The 21,399-nt window shown below is 35.9% G+C and overlaps 1 protein-coding gene across 6 annotated transcripts in view; it reads left to right on the forward strand.

The window, feature by feature from the left end:
- The window catches only part of RELCH (RAB11 binding and LisH domain, coiled-coil and HEAT repeat containing), an 84,345-nt gene that overhangs the window by 60,191 nt on the left and 2,755 nt on the right, over positions 1-21,399 (forward strand). For 3 of the 6 annotated variants that reach the window (XM_054189870.1, XM_054189874.1, XM_054189875.1), the window contains 11 exons: positions 115-238; positions 1,338-1,386; positions 1,858-1,937; positions 2,800-2,906; positions 3,466-3,565; positions 7,830-7,912; positions 8,833-8,896; positions 10,469-10,607; positions 11,498-11,614; positions 12,027-12,115; positions 16,868-16,938. In XM_054189870.1, coding sequence (XP_054045845.1) covers positions 115-238; positions 1,338-1,386; positions 1,858-1,937; positions 2,800-2,906; positions 3,466-3,565; positions 7,830-7,912; positions 8,833-8,896; positions 10,469-10,607; positions 11,498-11,614; positions 12,027-12,115; positions 16,868-16,938 — 1,023 coding nt within the window. Of the gene's footprint in view, positions 1-114; positions 239-1,337; positions 1,387-1,857; positions 1,938-2,799; positions 2,907-3,465; positions 3,566-7,829; positions 7,913-8,565; positions 8,655-8,832; positions 8,897-10,468; positions 10,608-11,497; positions 11,615-12,026; positions 12,116-16,867; positions 16,939-21,399 lie in introns of those variants that run through there. The other 3 variants (XM_054189871.1, XM_054189872.1, XM_054189873.1) reach the window with 3 other exon arrangements.

Consider the following 21,399-nt stretch of genomic DNA (forward strand, 5'->3'; position numbering starts at 1 on the left):
TCTCTGTGTGTATATATATTTATTAATATCAACAGTAAATCTATACAAATATAACTGGAAAGAAACAAAAGATCCAGCATAGTGTTTAATATCCTTTTGTTTCCTGATTTTTAGGCTACCACAGCTTATAGAAATAGTTGGCAAGATCAATGTAGCATCCACTGCCTGTGTCCATGAATTCTCTAGATTTTTCTGGAGACTTTGTAGGACATTTGGGAAAATTTTTACAAACACTAAGGTAAGTTATTACCTTAAACATTCTATTAAAAAACATACCTTGATAATATATATTCCCTGTATTTATGGTGTGTCTTAATACCCGCACTTTATGTGAACATTTATATTTGCGTGTCACACTGATGCTTGTCCATAAGTACATTTAGACATGCTACTTCTAAACCTCTGTTTGCATCCTTTGGACTTCTGGTTTTGTCCATTTTGGAATGGCTTGCCCAACAAGGAAGGATTTTTAAAAAAACCTGTATTCTTCGTATTTGTTTTGTGAATGGCATAGAAAATGGGAGAGATCATCCTAATTCCAGTAACTTAATTTTCTTTCTTCAGAACACCGTACTGTCCTGTGTTTGTGGTGTGCATAAGTACTTCAGCCTGTACATGATTGGAAATTTAAAAGTTGTGCTTTCCCTGCCGGAAATATTTTCTATAGATGACATCTAAGCATTATAATCAAGGAAATAAATAATTTTTCTCAATAAAGTAACTTTTAATATTAATGGTTTTATTTTCATTTTAATATTAATATTTAGCATAAAATATTTTAAAGGGAAATTATAAAACATGAGAGGATTACCTAAAGGTAAAATTACAAAACATGTTGTGCTGCCTCCAGAGAGGAGTTTAAAACCAGTCTTTGGTCTTTGAAAGCCCCATCTGTAAGTTTCTTTAGAAGCCTTGCTTCTGTAAAATTTTGCTGATACTGATTATTACAGCTATATTATGGAAGAGAGTACTTACTGAACAGCACAGATATAAAACAGGACCTTTTTTTTTTTTTTTTTAACCATATGGCTTGGTAAAACTAAACCCTAAAGTCCAACTAAGCATATTGCCAAGAGGCTTCAACTTTTGGTATCAGGAGTGCTAAATACTGCTACTTCAGTGTGGGTACTCAATAGAAATTTTACTCTCTTTTGTCACACTTTCAATTTTCATAAAAGCTGGCTGTGCTTTTTAAAGGTTTTTTTTTGTTGTTGTTCTGTACCTTCAAAATGTCCCTTTTTTTCTGTTGTGGTTTTTTTTTTATTCTTAATTTTTTCCTGTGTTAATTGACACTGGTAACGGGTTTTCTTACATGGGATTCATCATCCTTTGCATAGGTAAAACCACAGTTCCAGGAAATCTTAAGACTGTCTGAGGAGAACATAGGTAAGTAGCTTTTTACTGAAACAAATAAAAATTAATCTTAATTGCATTAATCTTAATTGCAACTGTAAAAAAACTGTCAAATCTCCTGTTCAAATAATACTTTCAGACTGCAGTTCTCAAATTTTTTGTCTTCCTGAAATGTTGAAAATCTAATCTTAGTCTGAATGGAACACTCTGAAGTTGTAGAGTCTGTGTGTTGTGTGTAAAGTACAAACAAAATCTCAAATCCAAATACCACTTGAGCATTATCTTAGCACATGTGTGTATATATATGCATACATATGTATATAAGTTCTTCATGTATATATAAAAAGGTGAATATATGTATATATGTATATTTTTATATATATATATAAAATAATATACACATGTCTACCTTAGAGGTGTATATATAGAAAATATATAGTATATGTATTACACACACACATATATGTGTGTATAAAACCTAAATTTTTCACTGTGTTTCATTAGATTCCACAGCAGGTAATGGAGTGCTAACAAAAGCCACAGTTCCCATCTATGCAACGGGGGTCCTTACATGTTATATTCAGGTAGGTTTGGTTTTGTTTCTTTGTTAAATGTATACTAACATGTAAAAGTTATTCTGCCAAAAATCCTGTACTGTTTTCTTTGAAAACTTACAGCGCTCTTGTGTTTTAAAGATAGGTAGGTAAGTGGGCAACTGTAAACACATTCAAAAGCACAGTTTTCTAGTCAGGTTGTTTACTACATTTGATGATAAACATCAGTGTTAAAACCTGAATTCAGTAAATCTTAAAATGACATCTGGCATCTTCACCACTGCTGACTCTGACATTGACAGCTGCCATCTGCCTCTATCAAAAATAATAATGTTTCTCCATAAATGGGTTCTTGACCATTTAGCTGTGACCCCTGCAAACATAATTTTGCAAAATTTACTGAAACAGGTAAACAGGTAAATTGTCATTTGGGGCATAATTGGAGTCTTAAAATTTTAGTGTTACCTAGTACTAAATAAACGCTCCATAAATAATACTACTTAATCCTCCAGTAACCAGCAGTTATGGCCTGGCATATATGTAGCTTACAGGAAAAAATAAACACTTCATCTCAAATGTTTAGTGAATTGTTATCAATCAGAAACTGTCAGGAGCCATGAAAGTGCTTAAGTACAGAGTTTCTGTAGTAAAATAACTTGTGTAATTTGTGCAAGAGTATGTGCTTATTTGATGAAATACAGAAATACAGTCTCTTCTTGTGTTTGCTTTGAAAGATTCTTGTTCTTAAACCACATTTTTGAAGTTTGTAAGAAGATCGTTGAAGGCCAAATCTAGTTTGTTCGCATTCATAGTTTGTCTCTTTTGTAGCTGTAGGTCATCGGAACCGCAGCAATACTTCTACTACACTCAACATTGTACGCTCTTCTTTCAGGAAGAAGACCGCAAGCTGTTAGTTGGATTCTTAGAAGATGTAATGACCATGCTTTCACTATCCCATGCTCCTCTTGATAGCCTGAAAGCTTCCTTTGTGGAACTGGGGTAAAGAATATACCTTGGGGTTGACTTAGATATAAATACGTTAGAAGTTTTTATTAAAAGCTGCTAATCTGTCTGTAACGTTAAAAACTGTGATGCTTTGGGTGAATAAAGGGTATACTTGCTTTTTCCCCTGCCTTGGTGTTTCACAGAACTTAAATTTTTAATCTCTAGATTAAAAATGTAGTGGTAAAAAAAAATTCTAAAGGGTAAAAAAGAAACACCAAAACCCAAACAAAAAAAAAAGCAAAAAACAGTGATAAAACTGAGATTCCTTTTTTATTTTCCTTACTACTAGGATGTGTTCTAGGTATGTATTTGCATTCAGTTCAGTGTCATAATTTATTCAAAATTATATTATTAGCTTTTTTAAAGAAATGAACTTCAAAATGCAACATATTTTCTAGACAGTAACACGTTGCATGCCCTTCAGAAGGGATAAATGTTGGACCTTTAGGTTTGTTTAGCAATGGATTCTTGCGACTACATTCTGCAGGCAAAGAACATATTCAGGGTTTGAGAGTTGTGGTTTTGTTTTTGTTTTTGTTTGTTTTTTTTTTAGTGCAAACCCAGCTTATCATGAGCTGCTATTAACTGTCTTATGGTATGGAGTTGTCCATACTTCTGCTCTTGTTCGATGTACAGCTGCTAGAATGTTTGAGGTAAGTGTTACCCAAACTTTTTTTTACACCTTTTTAAAACTAGAGTTCATTTTTAAAAACAGTGATTCAAATAATGTTGCTACATTCTTAAAAATAATAAATGGCTTAAATAAGTTGTGTACTGTGTGATGGAGCAGGAAGTTGTGCATTTTTTTTTCTGTGTCTGTTCTCTGTTCAACAGCACATCTTTCATTAAGCAGTTTGTCATTAGCCACTTGCAAGGTGTTGCTGTAGTAACTGTGTATGTGTTCTTTGATCTGCTGCTGACTTGATTGTTGCCTTCTGATTATTGCATGCTGAAAAAACTTTCCTGATGATGAAAACGCATTTCATTGCTAAACTGTGTTCAAACCAGAATTAAATACATTGTCAAATGTGTTTGCTTAGGTCTGTAGATAAACATGAACGACTGTAATCTCTGCGTTTTGATGTTTGCTGTTGCTATTCAACACATTGTCGGTAGCCTAATTCACAAGTTATTGGTTTTCAATACTTTTTGTGTATACTCGTGCAATGCGCTCACATTATAATTCAAACTAGTTTCCATTGGTGCCAAATATGGTAGTAAAAACATACATTTAACCAAATTTGTATTTTTTTGTAAAATTTAAAATAGTTTATGATTACTTGCTACATAGCGACAGCTTCATCTTTCCCTTAACATCTATAAATTTCTTCAGGATAAATACAAAGACTTACATATAACTAATAAGTTTGCTTTTATTTTCACGTCATGCCTTTGTTTCATCGAGTGTTAGTTTAAAAAAGCATATACAAAAACTCTGGGACGTACTCCACTTGATGAACAGAGAGATTACCTTTTTTTGGCATGTTAGAAAGACATATTTCTGATCACACTATCACAGTCCATTTCTGTTCTTTTTTTTCTTTTTTGGCTTCTTCCACATTGGACTCATTTACATAGTTTTGCAGTGGACCTCTAGCTGAACCTGCCACCTTGTATCCATAGCAAAAACAAATCTCAAGTCTGCCTTGGAAAAAAGAGGACTTAACAAAACCATTTGCATTCCTTACTGCAACTGTGCAAGCCGTTGCAGATAAAGCACTAAACAACCACTTTAAGACATATACTGAATCTTCAGTTGAAAACATCCAGCTTTGTCTCTTTTTTTTTTTTTTTTTTTTCTCCTGCCTTTAAAAAGGAGATTACAATTTTTGGTCACCCTTAAAATACTCTTTGAGTTGTTGTTTGAGGGTTTTTTCTTCTTTTTAATTTAACAAGAACATTGCTTATATTTTATGTTTGTAATAATAAGCTTTTTTTTTTTTAAAATAAGCATTAGCCAAACATGTGAAAGACCTCAGTTACAATAGGCTGTTTTCTTGGTTGCTGTTTCTTTTCCAATTCAACAGCATGTTGATTATTTTTGGGCAGTCCTGCATGCTATTTGACTGCTTGTTTCCTGGTATACTTCAATTTTTACTAAAGCATAAGGCAACTTTGTTGCAGATACTTTTCTCTCTTGAGAAGATATCATATTGCCACTTCCTTGATAGCAATAGCATACATGCTTATACATGACAATATATAACTTTGGGAAGTCACCTCTGTAAAGAGGTGGTAATAGTTGGTTTCACTCTTGGAAGATTCCTTCATTCAAGGAATTTCTGACATCTGAGAGGCTGCTGAATGGCAAAGCCCGGCAATTAGATAATAGGGTAAAGAGTATGTCACCTGCAGGACAGGTGTATGAGAATCATAACGATTCTGGGCAGCACAGGGTCTGTACAGCAGCACAGACTGCTGTGATTTGGGCCTGCCAGGCTGCGTTACCAAACCTTGAGAGTCTGTTAAGGATTGGAAGGACACAGAAGTGATTCGCGGGCAGGAAGCTTTGTGCTACCATTTTTAAGGTGTAGTATGCATAAGTAATGATCTCACATTGATCTAGAGGATTCAAAACAGGATGAAAATTTGCGTTGTCTGTCTCACTGTAACTTTACATGCTGCTGCATGGCTTTGCCCATCCAGCTGTTTCTGTTGCTTCTGTGTTAACGTTTCCCATTTGTCAGTAGTTTGCCATTTGAATGTTGATGCAAACAGATTTGATTGCTGCTGGTTTGAACATGAAGCGCATAGTTGAGTTAAAAGCTTTGTTGGTCTGTTTAGGTTCAAGGCTAGGAACACTTATCTTCAGGATGACACTTGAATTATGAAGCATGTTTTATTTTCTGTAATACAGAACAATGCTGTTTACCATGCTTTACCATAATTAGAAGTGTGGCAGCCCACATAGTCATGAAGCTCAGATCATACTAAATTGTTTGCTAATTATACAAATCCCAAGCATTTTTTTTTTCAAAGCACCACATTACCTCTAGACTTTTCTCAAAATTAAGATTAGTAAAGAAAGCCCAAGTCCCTAATTGTTCAAAATTGAAAATAGTAAGCATTCTGTATTTTAAGCAATGGGAAAATTGGTAAATCTGCATATGAGAGTAAGATCGTAGTAGTCAAACAGTGAGCTATGTCCTTAACAGCTGTTTGAAGAGTAGCCCATAAACTGTATGCATCAGCACTTTAAGTTTTTGCCACTCTAAATAATTGTGAAATATATTAATGGTAAAATGTAGTAGTTGAACTGTCATTCCTTGTACTTTCTGAATAGCAAGTATAGAAAGTTGCAGCTTTCCCCCTCCAGGTGCTTTGCAGCAGTAAGGCAAACGTTCTTACGCAGCTTAGTAATTCTCTCCCCATTCCTCCTTCTTCAGTTATTATCTGTAAGGCCACAATATGTTCAGTACATGTGTGCATGCATGTACGAATATTGCTTAACAAAAAATACTGCTTTGTATAGAAGGCTTCTGGAAAGTCAGGTTCCTTCCAGTCTTTCACAGTTTACCTTTTTTTTAAATTCAGAGTTGGTAAAGCAGGAATGCTTAAGTGGCAGAATCTAAAACCTTCTCTAGTTAGAGGGTGTAAGTATTGCCTGCTTTTGGTACTGTGTGATATACTGACACCTACTGCTTTCCCCTTGTGCTATGGATCATACGTGTTTACATGTTAAACAGCTAGGGGCGAAAGCATAGAATTTAATTTGTGTTCATGGTGTAATTTGACTAATTAGAACATAGCCAAATATTAAAAAAGAAATTTCAAATTTCTTGCAGAAACTGCTAAATAAGCTCTTCATGTTTATCTCCTAAAACCATAAAATATAAGCAGACTTCCTTACATGACATACAAAGTGGAAATACTAAGACTGCCTTTTTGATTACTGCAGACAAAAAAGCTACTTTGCTGAATATGGAGAAAGTTTGGAACTTGTCATTTTTTGACAATTAGTAGGTTTTCATATGTAGAAAACATGTAAAGGGCATCTGCTGCATATTAAGTAAATTTATACTTGCATATAGCTACGTAACTAATGTAAAAATCATGTGGGAACATATAAGTTCAAACAATTTCCACATATTTATGAGTAATAAATTTCACTGCGATCTCAGGTTTTAACATTTGGGATGTATTGCAACAAATATATCTCTTCCTTAGTTTGCAAAAAGACTTGGTGAAATACATTTAATGGATAAGCCAAGGATTCTCCATTTTCTGCCTGCATGGACCAGCAAGGGAAACTTGGGAAGTTTCTCATACATACTGCTTGAATGGCAGTTAAATCTGAAATAGTCCTGAATGACTTTGAGGAAAGCTTAGTGGCATCTGGAAAGGTGCTATTTGTCGCATTGTAAAAGGTCTGATATAGGGACCTGAAAAAGGGTCTAAAAGGTTTTTTCCCCCCACTCAGTGTGGGAAAACTACAGGCATTTGGCCTAGCTGAAGACATCTATTTTGCTTGTGACAGCCACCTAATAAAATAAGTACTATTCCATTGAGTTAGTAACAGCATTGAAATTAAACTGTCAAACTCAAATTAGCACTGTTTCAGTATTTAATTACACATCATATGTATAATTGTACTACATAATTATAGTAGTATTTGAATTATAACACGTAATTACTTGCTAAACTTTTGAGAGGCCAAGTTTTCAAATAGCTGAAAATAGAGAAAACATCATACTGTTGAATTTGTCAGGTTTGTGCTGATCGCCAGACCACTTCAGCTTTCTTCATGCCTTTGCGTATATGAAGCACTAGTGTAGCAGTATTTGCTTAGCTTCTAATTTTGGTTTGCTTTTTGTGTTTTTTCTTTCTCTCTCTTGGTTGTGCCGTTCTTCTTCCCATGATACTGTGCTCGCTCTTTCCGTGCATCACCTGTGATACCCCCCTGCTCCGACCATTCAGCTGTTGGTGAAGGGGGTACATGAAACTCTGGTAGCTCAGAGAGTTGTTCCTGCTCTCATTACTCTCTCCAGTGACCCTGAAATGTAAGTTTCCTGACTGTCTTATATACCTAAGCATCCCTCTTAATACTTAGGAAGAAATAACCATCAGTTCTGTTTCTTATTCCAACAAAAACTGAATTACTTATAAACAAAACCACTTACTTGTAAATAAAAAGGTTTACTGCAACACCTAGAACTAAGCCAGATAAAATTGCTGAATAAACTTTAAATACAAAACTTAAATCAATGTCATTTAATTTTTGTGGTGTTTATATTTAACCATATTCTCCGTTTTGAAATTCGCTTACATCTTTTCTAGCAGAAAGCTGGATATTAATGTGTTCAGTAATGCTATCAGCTTTACTACTGCAAAATTAAATATCATCTGCGTTACTGAAATGCAAAATAGTTTTGGCTGTATGTAATTTCTGATAGACAACCATAGTACTTCATTTCCTGGACGTACTGATGTGATATTTCTTTCAAGCTGAGGAGGGATGCTTTGCTAATCTCACTAACAGGTTGTTTACTAATAAATGCTACAGCATGAATAGAGTCTTAATCATTTTAATGTCTTGTGTGGGTGACTAAACCAAGAAAAACCCCAAGAGTCTGCCTGCCCATCCTCAGTCACAGCTAACCCAGTTCTTTAAGTTTACCAAACCGTTTTTTATTGCATGTTGACTGGTTTACAGCTGACTCTTCGAGGCATGAGTGAAGCCTTAGTTGACAAGCGGGTTGCTCCAGCCCTTGTTACCTTGTCCAGTGATCCTGAATTGTGAGTTTCACATTGAGACCTTGAGTTAATCCTGTCTGTCCTTTTCCTGGTCTGCTTTTCTTGTTTTGTCATTGCTAGAACCTAATGTAATTTAAAGTACTAATTTTGTAATTTTGCTTTGATTTTTAATTAATTTTATTCTTAATGTTTAGTACATCTTAAAGACTCTGTTTTTCTGTTGTAGTTCAGTAAGGATTGCAACAATTCCTGCTTTTGGGACCATCATGGAAACTGTTACTCAGAGAGAGGTAAGACCACCTGTTGTCAGGCTGCTGTTGTTACAGCATAAGAAGTGGGTGCTTTTTTTTATAAATCTAGTAATTTATTCATGAACTTGGAGACAAAAAAAAAGAAAGCAGCTTATAATTTAATTCTTCCAAAATGCCTTCCAGTTTTGCAATGATCTTGTTTCTTCTTTTTTTTAAACAAACCAACCCTCTTTTAACTAATAAAAACATTTCCTTCTAAATATCAAGCCAAACATAAACAAAGAAAGCAGCTATGTAGAGGGGGAGGCCTGTGCTAGAAGACGGGAAATCCCATGCTCAAAATGTTCTTAAAACACTCTCCAATACAGTTGAGAAATCCAGGTCCATTATTTACAAATAAAGTAGCTTTACTTTTGAAATGCTAACCAAGAAGTGGTGGTGGGATTCAGTTACCTCCACATAAGTATACTGTACCATTTTAGATGCTTCAACTTGGCTTCCAAGTACTTTAGAAGAGCACAAGTCTCTTGTGGTTCCTGTCATATTTGCTGGCTTAGCCCATGGTGTCCAAGATGGCATTAGAAGACATCATAGTGACATAACTGAAATAATCCTTGAGGATAATATAGATATGCAATTCCTCCTTGTTTTTTTTAAATATGAAACTTTGGTAATAGATCAGAACTCTGAAAAAGACACCCAGGATTCTGCTATAAGCAGTAGAAATACTGTATTTTGTTTTATATAATAAGTGTACAATCAAATTTCTTCTGAAAGTCCTTGCAACTTTTTGCAGACCTTGCATTCTTCCTGTAATTTCAACGTATTCTAAAAGAATGTGTTTGAGGAAATGTGAGTAAGAAGTCAGTGATGACTCACAAGTACTTGGAAGATGGATAAGTTACAATTTTGTAGCTTGGAATGCATGCCTATAATCAGTTTGGGAAGAATACTGTTTTGTTACCACACAAAAATTACTGTATCCATTGCACTAATTACAATAAGCCTTAGAGAACAGAGGTGATATTGCCTTCCAAAATGTATCAGAAAATGTTGTTTTTACAACTTTGAATGCAAATTAAATACTCTACGTCGTCTTGGATATATTTGTATTTTCAGTTTTTCTAGCCTTTAGTTGAAGAAATCTTTTTAATTCCATTGATTTCATGATGCTTACTTTTACATCTCTGTCCTCTGCAGAAATGTTTTCAGCATACTAATTGAGATACATTACAAAAAACCCCCACATGAATTCACTTCTAATTGAACAGGAAAACTCCACAGATACTAATAGTAAGGGGGAAATTCTAATAGCAGGTAACAAATGCGAGTTTCAAAACCAAGGAAACCTCAGGACAAAAGACCGGCTCTATGGAAGCACCCATCTGTTGTTAAAGATAGATCAGATTAAAACACTGTTGACAGTCTTTAAAATGTAACACTGCATCGAGGAATTTGGAACATCCTGTCAGAAAAAAATGTAAATTAACAGAAGGTCCAAGGTTTGTCATCTGAAATATGGAACATTATAGGCATACTCTGAACTGACCATAATGGTTTCTAGCATCTTCATTCTTCTGTGTACTTTTTATTTCTCTGGGAATACTTAAGCTTCTGGAAAGAGTAAAAATGCAGCTGGCATCTTTCCTGGAGGACCCTCAATATCAAGACCAACATTCTCTACATACAGAAATCATAAAAACATTTGGAAGAGTTGGACCTAATGCTGAGCCCAGATTTAGAGATGAATGTAAGTTGCATCAGTGGGAAGATACACTCTTCTTCTTTCTGTCCTAACACTAATAGTATGCTGGTTATATAGATTTTATTTTTTTTCCTTCACAAAGTTTGATGAAAATTCTTGTTTTCAGTGTTTGATATGTCCCAGTATTTAAGACTTTGCTAATATAATTTTCATTTTGCCGAACATTGGTGCGTATATAGAACACCAGAACATGGTGATGAATAATTCCAGAGCTGGAAGGGACTGGTCACTTTGCTGCAGTGACCAGCTCTCCCCCACTTACCCTATTGCTTCACCCCTGCTAGCATATAAATTTCAAGTATTCCACACGTCTTAAATGTAAGTGCATCCCAGATTAACAAAACAGCTTTGTTTCATGGCCCTGAAACGTAAAGCACATAGAAGAGCAAATTTGATTGTTAGACTGTCTCAAAGATACTTGAAATCAAAGCACAAGGAGGTGTAGTGCCTCCCAACTGCAGGCATCTGGTTTAGCAGGCTAAACTCATGGGATAGGCTTCCTCTGCAGTCAGTGAAGGTTTCTCATGACATGCATATCTCTGTCACTAGGTTATCAGCTGTATTTGGAAAATAGAAGCATATTTTGAATGGCTTCAGCAGCAAAATATTTTCTGTAAACTGTTAGTATTTCAAAGGTACTCTGAGGGTACCTCTTTATTTTGGTTGGTGTTACCACAGTTTTATTTCAAGTTTGAGTTGATCACTTAAATTTATAAAGGCAGTCCCATCAAAAGCCATTATTTGCAGTTCTTATTCCACACTGATGTGTGATGCTTCAGATGCCTGCGATTGCCACTTAGCAACTGTTCAATGCTAACTAAGCAAGTCTACGGAAAACAATTTCAAAATAGTTATTCCAACGTTTACTTTTACAGTTGTTATTCCACACTTACACAAGTTAGCCTTGGTCAACAACCAGCAGTCTGTGGATTCTAAGAGACTGGATATCGCTACACACCTGTTTGAAGCCTACAGTGCTCTTTCCTGTTGTTGTATCCTTTTTGTATGGGAAGTTTAGCAGTTAATTCGCGGGGGGCGGAGGAGATTAATACTTGAAAAATAACTAAGTTTGTCTTTGAATGTGTGATGTAAAATATGATCTGCTCGGTATAAGAGTAAGTTTTCACAGAAGGTGGAACTGATAGGTACTTTAAATAACAACACAAAACCAAACCCCTTGATCTTAACCACTAACTTGAAAAAAAAATATGAAAAGAATGCTATGGGTGTCTGAAATATATGAAGGTAAATATACTTAGGACCTCTTTTCTGTTTTTTTTATTAGTCCTTGAAGTGGCAAATGCTTTTCTATTTTCTTGGGGTTTGCTGCTGTAGTTTGTTCCTGTGTTCAGTAGAATAAAATTATACAATTTCAGAACACAACCTTAACAACCTGGTTTTTAGTTATTTCAGAGGATTTAATGGTCAATCACTTTTTACCGGGACTTAAGTGTTTACGAATTGACATGGAACATCTCTCGCCAGAGCATGAGGTGAGCAGCTATGTTTACTGAGTATGAGATGCAGGTGGCAGCAAAAGTTGAAATGTTAATGGTACTAAAAGCTAAAAGTTAAGGAGACCTATTCATAAGAAGTATCATAGCATTGAGGCGTTTTTTTGATAAGGAGTAGGTCACATGATTTAAAAACAGTAAAATAATTTAAAAGGAATTTCTAAGCCAAGTACATCTGTGGAGTCATATTCAACTGTCAGAAATGCACGTAGAAACACAGATCTCTGCAGAGTGAAGAAAAAAGAAATGTTTTTACCATCTGTTTTTTCCTCAAAGCAAGGATATACTAAAATCAGTGGTCATTATATGTCCAAGGAAATGCAGATGAAAATGGTGGAGCACAGGAAAGAAATGGCAGGCATGCTCAGGAAAGAGGATGAGGAGAGTATAGTGCTGAAATAAATGGGATGCTCTTCATATCTGGAGTACTGTGTCCAATCCTGGTCTCCTCGGTGTAACAGAGGCAGGGACATACTGGAGAGAGTCCAGCAAAGGGCCACAAAGATGATGAAGGCACTGGAGCATCTCTCCTACAAGGAGAGGCTGAGAGAGCTGGGGCTGTTCAGCTGGAGAAGAGCAGGCTTGGGGGGAATCTCATCAATTTGTATAAATACCTGGAGGGAGGGTGGGAAGAAGATGGATCCAGGCTCTTCTCAGTGGTGCCCAGGGACAGGCCCAGAGGCAGTGGGCACAAACTGAAACACAGGAGGCTGCTGTCTGAACATCAAGAAACACCTTTTTCACTGAGGGTGAACAAGCACTGGCACAGGTTGCCTACGGAGGCTCTAGGGTCTCCATCCGTCGAGATGTTCAAAAGCTGCTTGGAGATGGTCCTGGGCAATTGGCTGTAGGTGGCCCTGCTTGAGCAGGAGGATTAGACCAGATGGCCTTCAGAGGTTCCTTCCAGCCTCAACCATTCTGTGATTCAGTGAATTGTAAAAAGCAGATCACAATAAGCAGACAGGATAACACAGGAACTAACAAGATCTTCTCTCATAGAAGGAGATAACAGAAAGTAGCAAGAGAAGAGTTAGGAGGAGAAGCTGACTTAAGAAACATGAAAAATTTGGCTGTATGTCTGTGCGCTTTTTTCTAAATATTTGATGAACACTAATAGAGACCGAAACACATAGATATTAAGTCAGTAGCAGAAAACAGGAGACTTGATTTAGTTGCATGTTGTGAAAATCTTGACAGTATGAACGCTTCAAGTGATGGAGGAAAAGATTTAATCAAAATGTAAAAAGGAATGCGTTTCCGGTTTTTGAAGGTTAATACTGCACTTTAGGAATTACTTTATACTTGAGAAAACTAATTACTTTTCCTTATGATTGCAAAAGTGACATAATTAATATGACTCTAGGAGTTCTAAGTTCTTATACTTGGTAACAAAGTTGCTTCTTCCAGTTAAATTTTTGGTTTAGTAGCCTATAGTCTCATTCTTTTATTTTCTCTATATTATTTATGATACGTGGAACTGGAGGTGAATTAATTTGAGGAACTTTCAGACCTAAAAAGGAAAGAATCTGACTTCAGAGGGCCGAGTCAGAAGGCATGGTAGGGACCTGAGCATCAGTCAAAGGCGACAGAATTGCAGTTCCTTACCCCCAGGCAGCACTGGGGGAGGTCTGGTATTGATGATGCTCTGTATTTAGAGAGCGCTGGGAAATGTATTGTCTTTTGGGAAGTCTAAGAATACATCTAACAGCTGCGGTAGGCAAAAGTTTGGTTTAGTTTAGTTTTCTTGGTTCTGTCACATTAACTGATGGGTAACTGATACAAATACTAGTACTTCATTTTTGTACAGTAGTTAGTGCAACTTCTAAGGTTTAAGAGCATAGTCCGTTCAAAAGATGCCCTGAATTAGAACGAAAGAGCTTATTTGGTTGAGTTTGAGTCTTGTAGCCAGAGAAGGAACTGAAGGCTTAAATTGGCTTAAAAATAAGTAAATGAATAAGTAAAGACAGCTCTCAATCCCCCTTTACCATGTGCTACCTCACTGTGATTGATTGGCTTCAGGCACGATGCCAAGTGCTTTATTTTTACCCAGAGGGAAACATAAAATTCAAAATATTTACTCCTGCTCCAGTGGGTTAGAAAACTCACTACAGCTTTTACTGTAGGAATGGAAATCTGGTGCTTAATCAGTTCCTTGCTATAACAGGATATTTGTAGGCGCTATGATCAAGACCTCTGAGACCCAGTTAGTTCTAGTGTCTGTCTTTCAAGCCTTGTGTCTTAGAAGTACGTTCTCTGAAGTAAATGTGATTTACTGTTTCAAATAACTAGACATTTGCATAAACAGAATTAACCCTTTTGTAATTATTCTGGTCACTGTGGTGTTATTCACGATTCAAATGGCATATAAGTTACAAAAACATATTTTCTCATTCACAGAGCCTTAGATCTTGTGGCTCAAAACATCAGTACAGAGTTTATGCTCATCTTGGAAACGTAACATTTGCAGAATTGGCTTGTGATCCTGTCAGGCAGTGTTTTCTGTTTATCCCTCATACTTGCTTTCCTTTCATTCATATAAACAACAGTCCAAGTTGGGCATTTAAACCAGACCCTCTCATCTTTAAAATAAACATTTCACCTCGTGCAAACATTTCAGATATTTTGCCAGCATCTCTGTAATTCCGTGCCAAGTCCCTTCTTTCCCTTCTCTACTTGTCCTCTCTTTCTTTTCAAAAATAATTGGATTTTGAGTTACATGATCATGAGATATAATCAGTACTGGATAAAAATACTTAGTCCATCAGCAGTATTGCTTATAATGCTTAAACATGTTATGTCTCTTAAATTTCTCTAAATGTAGAGTTACATCTCTAAAATAACTCTCTTGAAGGAGGTGTAAATGATTCCATAGTCAGTCCTATAACAAAACAAAGAGAACCTAGAAGAATAAGTGTGATCAGCATGTGCAAGTATCATAATGTAAAATTGCCATGTGATACTATGTTTATGTTTCCTCTGTTCACCCTGAACTTTAAGTCAAATTAATTTGGGGAAGAGGGAAGAATTACTCCACTTCTTCTGAGAATTATGCAGCCTTCCCGGAAGGAGTTGTGCAATGGATGAGGGCTCCGTCCCAGCATTCAAATGATTTCTGTGTCCTTGCTGAATTTATTCTCCCCTTTGATCGAGACTTCATATCGTTGATATTTGGAATGCCTAGATTCAGATAGCTGTACAAAAACGTAGAAGTGCTCCACTGTAAAGGTAGAAATGCTAAATAACAAAAATTACAGCTGCTGTGCTTATAAATTCCATTTTTCTTCTGATACAGGAAGAAAAGCTTGCTTTTTCACTGGAATTCTGAATGCGTTTCTCTTGTACCTCTGTACTCTTGAGTTTAAGTACTTGCATAATATTTATGCAATTGAAGGACAGCAAACTTAGCAATAAGAGCTGTAGTCCTGTTAGACTGGTATGCAGGATTGAATGCTGCTTTCTGAAATAGTCAAGAGTGTATGGCATCTGCTACCTAAACAGTTTCAAATGTCGAAGGAATACTTTTGGAGAAATAGAGTGAACAGTGGCACAGATTTGCAGACCGGGCCACATCTTACCAGTATAATAAATGGTTTCAAAGGATATTTTGTGCTGCAGCTGTCTAATAGGGATTTGAAAGAAATCAGCTTTTTAATGTATATAAATACATTTTAAAATAGTTATCATTTGGTAGTAACTGTTAGTCACTGAACTATATTTTAGAGATTGAAATTAGGTTTTTTCCCTTTATTGCCTATATTCAGGTTTTGGTAAGACACTACTAATTTCAGTTGCTTGTAGCTTTGAGATTTTAAGTTTAGTGTCTCAAGGAAAGTGCTTGAGCGGTGTGCTGTGAGCTGTGAGCAGAAAAAGGTTCTATTTATGTAGTGGGTACGTGTATATGTGTGTGTATATATATGTTTATAGTCTCACATTCTGCCTTGCAACTGTTTTGCCTAAGTGTTTCAAATGCTTTTGTCTTAATGTGTTAAAACAGTACTGTTGTGGGTAGGTAGGGAGTTTTATACCTGTCCAATGAATAGTGTGATCTCTTTCAAAACCTGCTATTGGGAAACATTCCTTCGTTTTTCATACGCTGGAGAAATGTAAAATATCAGCCTGGGGGTGTTTTTAGTCTCAAATATTCTGCAGAAACCTTTAATACTGTAATTGCTTAAGTAAAGAAAAAAAAGCCTTGATTCATAGCATGTTTGCTTTAGCACTTCCTTGCCATTAAGATGTTGTCTCAGGATGCCATCGCACTTTTTTTTCTTTTCTTTCCTTGCTTTTTCTTTTGTATGTAATGTTGGGAAAGATACAGATTTTAAAAGGTACTTGAAAACTCTCTAAAAGAAAATAGAGGGAAGATGAATGTGTGTCAAAGGTAATTGCTAATAAATAAAAGTATTGTTTGAAAAAAGGAAGATAAGGAGGTGTGTCACAGAAGTGAGTTTTCTTTAGCTCTATTTTAAAAAGCCGGGGAAGCAGGAAGGAGTCTTGAACTCATGTAACTATTTCAAAAACACTTTCTTCCTTAAAGTATTTTGAATGGTTTTGTTGTTTCTAGCCACAAGGCATTATCAGATATTTGGAATTTAAATGCACTTGAAAAACAACAGAGAAACTTTTTAAACAGTTCTGCTAACGTCAGAATTAGTTGTGGAGTAGATTTTGTACAAAGACTTAATGTAAAAGAAAAAAATGTCATCTATATCTCTTCCTGATGTGTCTTAGGTTATTTTAAGCTCCATGATAAAAGAGTGTGAACAGAAAGTGGAAAACAAGACCGTCCAAGAACCACAGGGGTAAGATTTCTACGTCCGATTTTTTTTTTCTGTACCTCCAGAGTAATGTTCTGCTTAGTGTATTCCGTAATGGTGTCTGGGGTTTGTGACCAGAAATCCTGCACTGACACATTCCATGTTTGAAAGCAGATTTTAGGAAATTTGTTTAATTCACTTTGTGGTTGTTTCTGTCTCCAGTGTAAAACAACAGGACAACACATTTTTATTTGTATCATAGCAATGAAATTCTTTTTTCCCATGTTACTTTCTTCTTAATTTTTTTATCCCTTTAAAGCAGTAATTGAATTTCTGTCCTGAATCTGAGAAAGCAGGGAGTGCTTGGCCTAAGTGCTTAGAGCAACACATGTGGCACACATCTTGCAACCCTCATTCATGGGTATGGCCTGCAGGCTGAAGGAGTTGTTCTGGTCGTGACAAGGACCTGTTCCAGACTGCTGCCTTGGCTTGCATGTGACTAGTACACAGGAGAACAGAACAGTTTCTCCAGTGTATAAACTGACCTACCTGCGTGACTATGCTGTTTAGTAAATATCTTGGCTTTGGGTAAATGCCAACTATGTTGCTTCCGTAAAACATCCATTCTACAAATGCACCGTAAACCCAGCTCTCCAGTGAGGTATCAGGTCTCAGTTTGCCTTGTGGTAGAGGTGGTATCATATGTGTGTGTGTCTCTCCGGATAACAAAAGAAGCTAACAACCACAAGTTTGGAAAGCTCAGTGTCATTATGATGAGGAGTATGTGGATTTTGGTTGCTTGTTCCCTGGAATGGCATATCAGCAGGTAACTTTTCATGGATTATAATATAATTTAACAAATCCTTAGCAGTGTTGCTAGGAAGATTTCAAGAAGAAGCAGTAGGTATCTGAGAAAGAGAATCTGTCCTCAGTCTTGATACTTTGCCGTGGGAATCAAGGTGATTACTGAAACTTATGTCATGCTTACATATCTGTAACAAATCGGTAGAAATTACCTCTTGAAAGAGCTCAGGCAAAATCCTGGAAGCAACCAGTAGATTGAGAATGACTGAAGTAGGACAGGTGTACAAGAACTGAAGAGGTGTGGCGTGGAAAAAGAGCCAGTCTCTCATGCACCAAATAAAATATCGCAGGCTTTACATGTGGTAAATGGCCTGTTTACTGGTGTAGTTGATAATGAATGGAGTGTAGTAAGAACTGAATCCATTTGAGATATGAGCATCAGGTCAACTCTTAAAGGTGTACTAGAAATGAACTTCAGACTTTAGAAGTGAAATAATTTTAGGACTAAAAATGTGGAAGTTCTACAAGAAATCACAATCCATAGTGTATCTGTTCTAGTAAGATAGTTGGTTCTGTCTCGTCATGTAGAAGCCCTGTTGAAGGGAGAAGAAATAGAAAAGTCTTTAAGATATGAAGAATGCAATGTCGGTCACCTTCTTTCCTCTCTCCTGTTCATGTGGCAATATTATGGAGTAGGGACTGGACTGACTATGTGTGTTCCAGTTGAGTGGCTATTTTCATGATGAAATAGGTATTTCTTTGACATACTAGTTATTCACAGAATAAGAACTAGGTTTATTTGACTTAATCACACCATAGGCATATTCCTTGCTTGCAACATGGATAACCGGTCAGTCAGGAAACAAAAAATGCATTCATTCATCCTGTTGTGTTTTCCTGGGGCTTCACTGTTACTTCCTCAAGCTTTGTACTTTTGCCCTTATCCTTTCTGCCCTCTCTTAAACGGCGCTTTCTGGCATGCGTACCTGTGTGACCGCCCCAGCAGCCATACCCCGAATGCCCGTCCCCTTCCTGTATCCTTCAGATTCCTCAGCAGCTGTGTATTTGCTTCTTATTTTTAAAGAAAGGCGAATGCTTAGCTTGCCTTCAGCTATATTAAAGGTTGACACTTAAACCAGCCGTTTCCTCAGAAAACAACCTACCAATACTGATTCTTGACAAGATAGAAACTTGCTAGTTGACCCGTAAGACTCATTCTACTTCTTGCAAGTAAGCATTCGTTTTATCAAGGTCTTCCCTGTACTGTGGACCTTACGTAGTAGGTACCCAATGTGTAACTGTGATAAGGCAGAAACAACAGCCAGACTCTGTGCCGATCTGATGCTGAGCAATTGCTGTAGACTCTCACCAGCCAACCTGTGCAAGGGCATCCCTCCACATAAGCAATGGCTTAATATTTTGACTAACAAGTTGGTTCATTAGAATCAGTTGCATACACGGGCGTCTGTTATTTTGCAAATATTTCCCCTGCCTGGGTTTTATGGACTCTTTTTCTTAAATCTACAGACTAACTGATACTCTCTTTTCATTTTAATTCTTTGTTCAATAAAAAAAGCCACCCCTTCAGACTTTGACTATGTAAAGAAAAAAATAAAAGCAGTGTATGTATCTAAATATAAGAGAAGACTTTTATGTCTGATAAACTTTTTTTTGAAGTAAATTAATTTATCACTTCTTGAGCAACTTCCTGAAATCCTTCTCGGGCAAATGTATTCTGAAAGAACAGAGCAAATGTACACTATATCAAACTGGTATCTTTAAAGAACACCATTAATCTCAACCTAAAGCGTTTTTTTTAATTATTATTTTACCTGTTTTAACTGAACTGTGAAACCTAAGGTTATGAAAAAAATTCCTTGCCTGAGCTCTTTGGATGGACAGGATTTTTAATTTATTTTTTTAAATGTGTGCTTTTGCCTCTCTCAAATGTTTTAACCAATTTAGTTCATCAAAGCTGTTCTCTGTGTGGATAGAGTTTGAGTGATCAACTTTTATTTCATGTAGGGTTTAGACTTACCTTGCTTTAGCTTATATCAGTGCAAACACGTTAACCTAAATGTAAGAGGTCTGTATTACTTGAAATCCCTCTTATGAACATATTTTGAAATCACAGTTAGTCCTATTAAGCCATTGCAGAAGCAGATAAATGCAAACATGATACAACATCCAGTATATTTTCTTTTAGAATGCCACTGCTGAAAACTGTAAGGTTTGAAAAGGATAAGTCTTCACAATGTGTTGCTTCATTCTTTAATTAGCCTTCCCCTTTGTACTCAAAATCAGGCTATGGTTACAATCTCTTACTGTACAAATTAACATGAAATATTTTACCACTGAAGTAATGACCTTTTCGTATACATGAATATCTCCTTTTTCTTGTGAAGCCCTTGCCATTTTCAGTTCCTAATTTCAGTGTTAAATATATATTTGATGAAGGATTTAAATGCAACTAGGAGATAAATTCCTGGTTTTTGTTAACAACATGAGAATGAATGCACGTAAATAAAACTGGATCCAAAAGCAATCATAAGATGCTCTTGGTTATCTTGTTTTTGCCCCTTACTGTTAGAAAAGGTTGGTCAAATAATATGGGGTCACAAAATTACTTTTTAAAAAAAAAAAAAACAAAACTAAACTTTTGTCTTTTAAAATATTGGATAGCCACTTTTGTTAAACATTTTCTTTAGCACTTAACAAGGTATTTCAATCATGGGTAACAACTTGTGTTACAAACTCATTTTTATAAAATGTCCTGTATGAATGTTTGTTTTGGCCTAAAGCTTCCCCATAAAACAGGCAGAATTCTGTGTAGCATGACACTGGTCAAAAATGCGATGTTTACACATTATTTTTGTTTGTGGGTTGGTTTTTGTTTTGTGTTTTGCATAATGAGTAAACACAAGGACTCTTCTACAGGACTGCTTGTTTTAAACAAGATATATTATTGTCCTGTTGGGTTCTCTGATTACTTTTTAAAGTCATGAGACTCAAATTATTTGATTTCATACTGCTTTTATTATTATGCTTAAGTGTTCAATTTGTATAGTGATAGAAGTACTTTTTGGGCATATTTAAACTTTTAAGTATGTCGAGTGTTTTGGATTATCTTTCTATTTACAGTAACATAATATTAGAAAACATAAACTTCTAGACACTCCAGTTCTTAATTTTTAATTTTTAACATCAGATGGCTGATATCCCCCAAAACTGTTTTGAAAGTTAATTGAATATTTCCTGGTTTTCCTTAAGTTTATTCAGGATCATTACAATCCTGACAGCACAAATTGCTTAAAATTACAGATTTGTCACCAGTTGGTAGGCTTTATTTTCCAAAGCGAGCAATTTTATTTTCTTGATGTTGTTAATGCTTGGAATTTCCCAAATCACTTTCCCTAGTTAGACACAACTCGAGGATACATCATAGGCTGGAATAGCTTCTTGTCATTAGCCAGCTGACAGCGAGAATAAACTGTTATTTAGATATTTTATATGTCCATGCTTTATCGTGAAAATGAGGGAAATTGCACAAGAAATCCATTTTACAGTAGCACTAAGTTACCTGCTAAGTTTTATCAACTGCAAACGTGCGATTCCTTCGTTGACTGGAGATGTTTATCAAGCCAAAGATATCTGGCTATATGATTGTGCCTGAAAGAAATATTTCACTTTGAAAGTTTGTAA

The sequence above is a fragment of the Rissa tridactyla genome, chromosome 2, assembly GCF_028500815.1.
Source record: "Rissa tridactyla isolate bRisTri1 chromosome 2, bRisTri1.patW.cur.20221130, whole genome shotgun sequence".
NCBI classification, from domain to species: domain Eukaryota; kingdom Metazoa; phylum Chordata; class Aves; order Charadriiformes; family Laridae; genus Rissa; species Rissa tridactyla.